This window comes from Lates calcarifer, unplaced genomic scaffold (assembly GCF_001640805.2).
Source record: "Lates calcarifer isolate ASB-BC8 unplaced genomic scaffold, TLL_Latcal_v3 _unitig_1241_quiver_1949, whole genome shotgun sequence".
NCBI lineage: Eukaryota > Metazoa > Chordata > Actinopteri > Centropomidae > Lates > Lates calcarifer.
Genome location: NW_026115387.1, coordinates 13296 through 24355, shown reverse-complemented (window position 1 = coordinate 24355; position 11060 = coordinate 13296). Strand labels below are relative to the sequence as shown.

Genomic DNA, 11060 nt, shown 5'->3' with positions numbered 1-11060 from the left:
ATCAGCGACAGTAACTATCTCCAGATATACCGACAGGAAGAGGAACGCTGCAGTCGTCTCGGACCAGAAAAAACAACTTTGGTCTCATTTATCTCCGGACAGTGCGCGCAACTTTTACGCATTAAAGCGGCGGATATTTGGAGAGGCTCCGCGCTGCTCCCTCTCCTGCCTGTATCTGTGGAGTGACAAAGTTTGCCCGCTGCACTCTTCTGTTGAGGTTTGGACGGCTAAAGGACTGGACTGCTTTCACCCGACCGTCCTTATCTGGTGAGAATAATACACTGAGAGCCCTTGGAAAGAAATGCTGTTCCTCCTATGCAGCGAGCGCTATTATCAAGCTTTTATGTGATTTGAGTTACTATTGATAGAATATATACGCATGGGAGATATGGAGCGGAGCTTGCTATCTGCTGTGTTGTTTGATTTGGTTTCCGTTATGGTTATGATTTAATGAGGCGGTGCAGAGCCGCAGGATATCTGGGGTCGCTGATAGTCGCCTCTATCTGCGTGGACAGATATCAGCGAGCGTTAATGTCATTTTAATCAACTTCATGTCAGTCAGAATGATACAGGTGAAATGTGACTGATGATACTGAAGGATTGCTGAACTTCTTCTCGGGCCTTTAATCATGCCTGATCGAATCAGCATTAATTTAACTCAAACGCAGTGCTGATGATGATTGTTATCTATTTTTCTGCCTGTGACTGACAGAGTGGGTCAAAAATGTAAAAATGAATTCAAATGTCCTTGAAGGTTTGACACACTTTAAGGGGTGGTCTTTTTTCTGCTTTGACATTTATTTCAAAAAATATCTCAATTTCGTTTTCCCCCACAGGACAGGAATCTCCACAAGATTTTTATTGAGCCCTCTGTTCAAAAAGGCACAAAAATATTACTTAAGAGGGTGGAAGAGCGTGGGCCGCATCGCCTCCACAGGACCAGCCTGAAAAACCATCCATATATTTTTAACAGAATACAAGAGTGTTGAAAATGTATCAAAGCCTGGCCTTGTCCTCAAACCAGTCCCCTTACGCGCATGACACCGGGAATTACATCCATCCCTCAGCCAGCTCTCCGGTCTACGTCCCTACCACCAGAGTCCCAGCCATGCTGCCCACCCTGTCCTACCTGCAGACGTGCGACTCGCCCCACCAGTCCCACGGCCTCGGCGGGCATCACGGCTGGCCCCAGACCGGCACGGACGGCTCCTCCTTCACGCCCAGCAGCCCTCACCCTCACCATGGCTTCTCCTACTCGCACAGCCCGCCCGTCAGCAGCAACACCGGCCGGGATGGAACCTATCAGAGCCCGCTGGTTCTCGGAAACGGCGCTCGAGCGGATCAGTACGGAGGTGCTCTGGTGCGCTCGGTCGGAGGCTCCTACTCCAGCCCCTACGCTTACGTGAGCCCGGAGATGGCGACGTCCTCTTGGACGCCAGGACCCTTCGAAAGCGGAGTGATCAGTCTGCAGGGTCGACAGGGCGGTCTGTCTGGAAGAAGGTCCAGTCTGGGTAAGACAAGGCCTCAGAAACTAACGTTAATGACCAAGTAACCTTTAAATCCAACCCCGAAATGTATCATCATAATTTTAAGTGAAGCACTTTTACTATGAAAATATTATTAAATGATTTTTGGTCATGGCCAGAGTGTTAAATTTATAACCATCAGCTGATTTAGTCATGGACGCTCACTGGTGTCATGTTTAAATCCGTTTTAAAATCGATCCATTATTGGATGATCTGTGCTCTCATTTCAAGCATTTGTAACTATTCAAAAAGTGCAACACCATATCTGACATCAGATTAATATCATCTATTATTTTACCCGTATTTTCTCAAAATACTAATACACACACTAATAATAATTTTCCACCAGAGGGAAATTTAATTTTGATGCCTAAAATATGCATTAACATGGAAATGATATTGACCTAAATATGACCTTGTTATTGTTCTAGTATAACTGAAAACAATTGTTTAAGAACACCCTGTTGTTCTGTCAGCACTTCAGCGGTTGGTTCGTTGAGATTTCGTTTATCAAGAGCTGTAAAGGCCAAGTTATATGACGCCGCGTTATTTATTATAGGAGGTGAGAGAGAGGCCTGTAACAGTGAGGGCTGTGTCACGGAGTCGAGAGGACGAGATTCTATCAAAGTCTCCCAAACAATCCCACATTAGATTTAGACAATACACATTCTGCTAAAAAACAATCAATTAAAAATGTTAATTTAATCCCCCAGTAGCAGCCCACTGTTTGATGACAGGGTTCAATACACACGGAGAAAACACACACATACACACACACTGAAAAGAGCCATCGACACAACAATCAGAGCAGTTATCACCTTTATCAGACAGTCAGGGCCTGAAACGTCTCTACCTGCAGCCGTCAGCGTTTCTTAACGAAGGGTAGAAAACGTTTGAAGTACATGATGAAAAAAAGAGTGTTGAACTTTTTCAAATGGCCTTTTTCAGGAGCTGGAGACTGTTTCACACCTCTCAAAGTCTTGAAATAAATTAAATCAAGTATTTTAGTCGCTCTTTGGTTTGATAAAGGAAGGATTCACATGAAAAGTATGTATGAGCCCAACACAGACACTGACAGCGCTTCATGATGAGAATACACAGCTTCATCATCGCTGTGTATCACTACTGATACAGCAGCAATGTTCCTGCGAACTCATTATTACTAATATGGCGCTGTCACTGTATTTTATGCTGATTGTATCACTATGATATTTCTTCTCATACAGAATAGAATTGGTTGTGGTGATAGTATACAGTAGCCTGTGGCCTGTTCAGTTAAACACGATATAAATGATGATTTTATGTTTTTAGCGAATTATTGTTTTGTTCCTTCTGGTCGCACCAGACCACCAGCTCAGCCTTTAATTTGTGATGTAGTTTGTTCTTGTAGAGAAATAAGAACAACAATCACAAGTTCAAAGGAGGCAAAGCAGCTTCAGACAGTCTCTCTCTCTCTCTCTCTCTCTCTCTCTCCCCCCCTAAATTGAGGGATTAGGAATTTGGGCAATTAATGCCAGGAGTCCGTCGTGTGTCAGAGCTGGATGGAGGGGTCCCCAGGATCCTCCAGCCTGATAACACACAGCCCCGCCCCTCTCTAAACAGATTCCTCCATCAGTCTGTCTCCCTACTGATTCATTCGGGGGTTCAATCTCTCTTCATCACACTGGATGGAGGGGTGTGTGTGTGTGTGGGGGGTGGGGGGGTAAATTCCTCCGCTGACTATTTATCATGCGCTGGCCCGTAACCAGAGCCCCCATTCACGCCCCCATAGTTTTAAAAGTTCAGGGGGAAATATCGTAAACAGGAATGTTGTTTATTCCAGATTATGATTTACATCCAACTGTTCTCTCTCAGAGGACGGAGGCTCTTCACAGGAGAAGGTGGGGGTGGCGGAAAAGTGAGTTTGATCAGGTCGGAAGATCGCGTTTAAATTTATAACATGTTAAAAGGAACATTATAGAATCCTGGCCGTCCATAAAAGGCTGATAATTCGCAGATTGCACTAGCTGGGTAGGGCTGAGGCGAAAACAATCTCACTTAATATTCTCACAAAACACACAAGAAATAAATAAGGTATTCCTCTGTTTTAATTAAAATGCTCTCTGTATACTCTCGTTGATTCAGTCTAATCTTTTCTCCGGTGTTCAGACCTGCTGGACGACATGCCCACTGAGGGCAGAGAGTGCGTCAACTGCGGATCCGTGTCCACGCCGCTGTGGCGCAGAGACGGCACCGGACACTACCTGTGTAACGCCTGCGGCCTCTACCACAAGATGAACGGCATCAACAGGCCGCTCATCAAACCACAGAAACGACTGGTAAGACCGGTGGAGAAAGGATTCCTGCTCTGTCAACCAATGTGTCCTTTAAAAGATGAAAATGGTAGATTAAGGTTGTTCAAGTACAAATTTTAAATTACCTCTACGTTGCTTTATACTTACTTTATTATTACTTTATACATTAGTACTTACATTTTAAGCTGCTGTCTGTCGCTACTCCACATTTATCTGTCAGTCATTGTTACAAGTTACTTTACAGATTATATGGTTTTAAAGAGGAAACATCTGATCAGTTCAGGTGATGTCATTTAAACAGTAATTCACTTAGCTCCACATCAAAATGCTGCTTAGCTCACATCTTATTGCATCAACAAAAATATCCCAGTAATATGATAACACTTTTAAGGATCCATTCAACTTAAAATGTGTTTTTGGAAAAAAAAATATTTTTCCTAATATTACTTTTGTGCTTATACATTTTGAATGCAATACTTTTACTTGTGTGTTTACTTAAGTGTTTATACATTGTTATATTGCTACTTTTAAAACGAATCGTTGTTGGTCTAATAATAATGTTTTTTTACCAACCTTAACATCACTATAGGATGTACACAGTAAGCAAATTAAAGTGTGATAGGACAAGGACCTGACTTTATGGGGCTGGGGACCTTGAGTTTGTATGTAACATGATGCAGTGTATAGATTGGGCCTGTGTTTTTCTGACCTAACAATTAATAGTAAGTCTAGAAAATATTTTTAAAAGTAAAGAAATAAAAAGTGAAAGGTATCTCAGAGCCCAAAGTGACATCTTCAAATTCTTTTTCTTTTTCTATCTGAAAAACAACCTGAGACAGTTGAAGATAAACCACTGCAGCAAACGCTCAAACTTGAGAAACTGGAACTAGAAAACAACATTTAGGTTTCATAAATCCAGCTGTCAGTTTGATATCGAAATAGGCTTTTTTCACAGTAGGCATTAATAAGGAAAAACGTGTTATACAAAAAGCATGAATGATGGCTCTGTTCAAGAATGTGTCAAAGAATCAGCACACCAGGGCCCTGAGAGTAAAGCAGAAACTTCCACTTTGATCAGCTGGATCTCACACACTGATGCATCAGCAATGATAATATTATAATACATAATAATAACACATAGTAATATAACTCTCTGAAAGGTGCCAAGACATTTGCTTCTAATACGTGAGTGCATTTTAATGATAATATTGATTTACTTTGCGTTAGTGTAATTTAGAATGTAGGACTTTTTACCTGTAGTGGGTTATATTTACACTGTGGTATGTTTGGACTGAAGTGATGGATCAGATTTTTTCCACCAGTGTATATTGATAATAAATCACAACTAAATCAAATATCAAAAAACATTATGCTGTGAATGTGTGCCTAAAATTAATAAATAAGTCTAAAGTCTTCAATCTACAGATGTAACATATACTACCACTCAGCTCTAAGCATGTAACAGCGTATTTGTGGCATTTGTGTGTGTGCGTGTGTGTGTGTGGGGGGTGTCAAGGCTTCACAGCTGTATATTTCCCAGGAACTTGCCTCTCCAGAGCAACTGTGGTTGTGAGTTGCCGTACAATCCCTTTCCACAACTGAGCAGTTTTTCCCTGTTTTTATTTGTCCTGCAGTGACCTTGCCCTTGGATGGGCCGTTTTTAGACGAGGCTCTCCAGAGCAACGTGACTTCTTGCTGCTGTGTGGGAGCTTTTGCTCCACACTTGTTGTGTGAAACCAAGCTGTCAGTCGCACTATGGTGTGATACAGACAGAAATTTCATGTTGTCTTTCAAGGTTGTCCAACCAGTGAGTTATTAGGATTTTTGTGCTGGTATGTTGAGGGATAATTCATCACCGTTGTACCAGACCGCACACTGACATCCTGCAATTGAATCTAAAAGTTAAGAGAATGATTTGTCTGAAGTTTCCCAAACTATAGATCCTGGATAAAGAGATGTTAGTTGTGAGCCTATTTCTGATTGTGCTGGGGGGAGGTTTCTTTGGGATTTCAGCCAACAAAACTCAACCTGTTTTTCATTCACGTGTCATTTCCCCTCTTGTGTACCTGCAGCAGACCACGCCCCGCCGAGCTGGCCTGTGCTGCACCAACTGCCACACCAGCACCACCACACTGTGGAGGCGCAACGCAGAGGGAGAACCTGTCTGTAATGCCTGTGGCCTATACATGAAACTGCATGGGGTAGGTCACACCACAGGGTCTGACACATGGCTTTTAACATATATATATATATATAATTTTATTTTTATCAGTTCAGCTTCAGCTCTCTTCTCCTCAAGCTGTTTCTCCTGCTACAGTAGGATCAGTTCATTATTTGTGCTGTGTAAAACTTCCTCAAGGGCATTGTGGTCACTGTTATCAGAGCTGCAGAGTGGGAGGGGAGCTTGTGTGGGTTGTCAAGACACTGTGGCCTCTGCTGTATTGGGGACTGGGAGTAACACTCAACTAATATGTGTTACTGTACTCCCTTCAGGTGCCTAGACCTCTGGCCATGAAGAAAGAGAGCATTCAAACCAGGAAGCGCAAACCCAAGATGCCCAAGAATAAAACATCCACAGGTAGAGTAACCAGATGGATAGAGAAGGGAGGATGTAGTGTATTAAGTGGAGGAGATGGACGGATAAATAAGTGTCCATTATTTTATCTACTGTGATTTATTACATGACATGTTGGAATAAAATATATTATTATTTTTAAAAGCAAGTATGAGTAAAATTGTTTTTGGCTGAAGTTTCCCAAACTATAGATCAGAATCAGTCATATCATTCTGAAACTTGTCTCAATGTATTATGACAATAGGTTACTTTTTTTTCAGTCTAAAACTCATTCGACTGTCCTGTTGATTCTTTAGGAGGATCCACCACCTCTGACACCAGCTCCCCAACCTCCCTCTCAGTCTCAGAACACGCCTCCACCATAAAGAGTGAACCCAACATGGCCCCCTCACCCTACGCCGGACAGACGGTCACATCCGCCTCTCAGGTAAAGCTCTTTTCCATACATAGGTTAAACAAAGAAACTTTAAATCAAACTTAGTTTAGTCATTGATGGTAAGTTCACACGTTATTCAAAAGAGGTGTATGTACCATCAACTCCTGCCATTTAGCTGTCAGCAAACCATTCCCCTTTAGCAGTTTATACTTTGATAAAGAAGATTAAATATCTCCATTTTGGACTCCATAGGCTCTCCGTTCCCCCACAGGTCAGCGTTGTCGGTACAGCTTGCTATTGGTCAATTCACATGCCAAAGTTCACCAAAGTTAAACTCGAAACCTTTCACAGATTTACTTCACCTCTCAAAGTGAATCCACAGATCACAGTGATTCCACTGGAATGAGTTGATTTTGCTCCAAAATTTTGACGTCGTAAAATCCTGCTGTGACTAATAACTCCGATGACATCATCAGCGCCACAGAAGACATCATGCAGCTGTTTTCACAGACTGTGTGGTGCTCCTCGTAATGACTCATTTGTGGTTTCTGTGTAAAGTCACATGCTGTTTTTTTTTAAATACAGTGCCAAAGATCCTGGATTAATTTTAATGTCTCTTTCCTCCTTGCAGACAGTTTCTCAGATAGACAGCACAGGATCAGGACATGTGGAAATTAAATATGAGGATTATCCCTTTACCCCAACCTCCATGGGTCCACAGAACTCCTGGTGTGCCCTGTCTCAAGCTTGAGCAGCCTCGACCCTCAGGACTGCCATACTGACAATACAAAACTCATTTCGGCTCACTTAGGCATGGAGGCCGTCTCTCCATCCTGCAGCTATTCCTTGTGATTCTGGAGCTGTGGAGGAACAGTGTTGCATAAGCATCAAATGGGGCTCAAGCAGTATCTGATCATTTGCTGGCCATATAATATACTGTACTGTGTCACACTGGCCCTGTACCTGACAGGCTCAACACAGCTCACCAGGACCACACTTTAATTCAACAAGGACACAGGGTACCTGGACAGCAGTTTTACAAAAGAGGATGAGTGTGTATTATCCCCAGCACAGTGACTCAACAGCTCAGCCAGAGCAAAGAACACAGGTGAACTCAGCAGGCCACATTTCCTCAGCACAACAACAAGAACTACCTACTAAAAGAAATGTCGATTGTTGGAGAAACACTACACCAAATATACCAATGCAAAGACAATCAAGTGGAATGTAAAAATGCTAACTCATTTTTGTAGTGCATAAGCAATTTTCTTGTTAGCTTTCATCACTGCCATTGCTTTCTGTGGTGTTTTTAAAGAACATAATGAGAACACTTAGAGCATTTTATCGTTATCACAGAAAGAAAACTGTAAAATGAACAGAAAATACCTTTTTTATTGCTGTTGAACATGTCTCATTACCAACATGTAGATGATTAACTTTTATAGACACATTATTTATGTTGAGATAAGGACAGTTAAAAGTCATGGTGGACACTAAAACCAGCCAGTTATAATCCACTGCTCACTGTTGTTGAATGGCTGCTGTGTTGTATGATTCTAAGCTATGACACTTAGATTAAATGCGTGATTTGTTTTTACGAGATACAACAGCTATTAAATGCATCTTGTAAAATCTGCGAGAAAATCAAAACCAGTCGTTTTGATTCTGACATCATGACTACAGGAGTTTATTATTTTACTGTTTGACATTAATTAAAGTGCAATGACTCAATTTTTCTTTCTAGAAATTGAAGGCAAAACACAAAGAGTGAGAAATTATTCAAAACATATTAATCTAATTTTACTGTCTGTATTTTGCCAATATGTAAGGGAATTTTATCATTATACTGTTCTTAAAAACTCTGTTTTCTCTTTTTTCAGTGCTCTTCAGAATCTGTTCAGGATAATAAACTGATTCACATTTTATATAACTGATTTATGAAGATGTGTTTGATTTTCTGGTGACCCCCACAAAGAGTTTCAGTGTACTTGAGATGATGATCTTGCTTCTTCTGTTAAGTGATAGATTTTCATGTCATAAATCATTAGTTCCCAGTCTTTATTATCATCATCACCTCCCAAATATTTTCTTATGAATGGATTACGAATGACTGGATGTCATTCAATACTGTTAATTAGATAAAAATAAATAGTGGTAGATTGACTTGTTGATGTTTAGCCTGCTTTAGTCAGGTTTGCATTTTTACTATGACTTGGGGTGACTGAAGCTGAAACATTCAATCGTTCATTGACTGCTTTAGCTTTTTATTCCAATTGTTAGCTTTTGAAAGTTTCAGCCAATTTTTCTGTCTTAGTTTTGAATCTCAAACTCTTGCAACAACACGTACCACTAAATTTTGTGTTTTCTGATCCTGTACTGCATTGTCTACTAGTGCTATTTCCAGTATATTTAGAAAAATACATTTGCACATGACAGTGTGTGTGTGTTTGTATGTGTGTGTGTGTGTGCGCACGCGTGTGTGTACAAGCAGGGTGTGTGCTCTTGCTGGTTGCTTAAGCTGACAGTGTCGACCAAAGGTTGTGTTCCAACTCTGCTTTATGGCAGCTGAGTCCAAGTTGGCCGCACCGTCGAGGAAAATACAGGCCTGTCAGCAACAAGGCTGCTGCTTTACTGCCGCCATGGCGACATCCAGGCACCGGTGCACCAACAGCACTGCCCAGCTTTATGACTGTTGGCTAAGATGTTGCTGTCTTATCTGTTGCTGGGAGAGGCCCGCTGCAGTGCGATGTGAAGATGCAGACACATGAATTTTTAGTCTGGCAGGCAGAAGAGTAAAGTAGGTGTTTGAGATGAACAGTAGGAGGTTAAGAGGATGGGAGAACAATGGAGCACAACCACAGTACAGTGTGTTGTTAACTTTGTTTACACACTGCTTATAAATGTCAAATAGTGGGGTTAAAATTGTTATCCACACAGGATGAGTAGTACCACACATTGAGAGTTCACCTTTAATGATAAAACACCTAAAAAAGTAAATTAAACATTTTACCAAGCTACAGCATCAATGGAATAAAGATTCTCAACAGCTGTAACCTCAAAGTCAATACCTGCACCCCCAACCCATTCCCTCTAAACAAACACATACAGAGACCTACCAGCCCAGACTCTTCTCTTTCTGCTCCTCCATTCACAAACAATTACACTCAATTGTGTGTGAATTGAGTGGCTTCATTACAGCCGTGTCGCAGTAAAATCTCTGAAGTGTGACTGGAGGGTGAGGGGTGGGGATGCTCCTGTCTTATCTCAATATCAACCTGTCCCTGTCTTGGCTCTAGGTTTTCAGACCTTTTGTTGTTCTTTTAAAAGAGGAGCTGAAATTATGAAAATGTCTTGCAGTAAAAATAGATAATAAAGATGTGTCAGTGGATTGCAATACTTTCCAACAACATTTTTTTTTTTTTTTTCAAAAATTTTGAGGGTACCAGGTTATACAACTCAGAATCATGAAATTGGTATAATAATGATGGATAATCAGGCAAGTAATCTCACATTAGGAAACACTATCATGTCTAATTCATGTTTTTTTCTTATTAAGGGATGATGCATCAGCCCTTTAGTAATGTCAGAGCTAGCACCTTGTTTTATTAAAGGAGTACTTTGGTAATCTTACATCATTTTTAGCCATACTGGTGTAAGTTAGTTGGTCCAACACTTTTGTTAAGACTGAAAAATAAGTATTAACTGTTATAAAATTCTGCACATTCGGTCTGATGATCTCTTAACTTTGAAACCAAAATTTTATTTGTCCAATATTTTTGGTTCATGACCAGACACCTACTGCTGTTCCCGTCAGCCTCAGCCGTACTCTGTGTTTACTTATGCTAACATACAGAGCTGAGATGGGGAGCATGATAAACATCATACCAATTAAGCATCATCATATTAGCACTGTCATTATTAGCATGCTGGCTTTACAATTTAGCCCAAAGCACTACTATACAATAATGAAGGTGCAACAATCCTCCAAACAGCAGCTCGGCACTCTCATGTCTCACTGTGGTACAATGTGGAGAAGTTGAGAATTGTTTACATTTATGTAAATTTAGTCAGTTTAGGGAGCATTTTCCCCCTGTCCGTCTGCAGTCTATTTTCTCTGCCCACCTTTACTTTTCCTGAAATACACATGTGATTTACTGTTGTTAGGTTAAGTAGACTAATGCATTCATTTCAAATGACAGTCAGAGCTGACAAAGAAACCTTGGATTTAATTTAGACCTGAAAGCATCAAGGCTGAGGCCAGATCAGTGTTAAGGCCACGACGACTGCTA

The 11060-nt window shown here is 41.1% G+C and overlaps 1 protein-coding gene across 1 annotated transcript; it reads left to right on the top strand.

The window, feature by feature from the left end:
• The first annotated feature begins 247 nt into the window (after nucleotides 1–247).
• LOC108887520 (transcription factor GATA-5) lies at nucleotides 248–8691 on the top strand. The gene is made up of 7 exons (XM_018682985.2): nucleotides 248–267; nucleotides 837–1511; nucleotides 3675–3844; nucleotides 5893–6021; nucleotides 6314–6398; nucleotides 6692–6822; nucleotides 7403–8691. Exons 2-7 carry the CDS (start codon nucleotides 992–994, stop codon nucleotides 7520–7522), a joined length of 1155 nt encoding a protein of 384 aa, XP_018538501.1. The 5' UTR covers nucleotides 248–267; nucleotides 837–991; the 3' UTR covers nucleotides 7523–8691.
• The last annotated feature ends 2369 nt before the right edge of the window (nucleotides 8692–11060 follow it).

What these genes read in the sequence shown, in the direction of transcription:
- LOC108887520 (XM_018682985.2), top strand. Translation starts at nt 992, where the DNA reads ATGTATCAAAGCCTGGCCTTGTCCTCAAACCAGTCCCCTTACGCGCAT. An exon ending in TGGAAGAAGGTCCAGTCTGG is followed by an intron (nt 1,512 to 3,674) that starts GTAAGACAAGGC and finishes TCCGGTGTTCAG; the next exon opens with ACCTGCTGGACGACATGCCC. An exon ending in CGGTCACATCCGCCTCTCAG is followed by an intron (nt 6,823 to 7,402) that starts GTAAAGCTCTTT and finishes TCCTCCTTGCAG; the next exon opens with ACAGTTTCTCAGATAGACAG.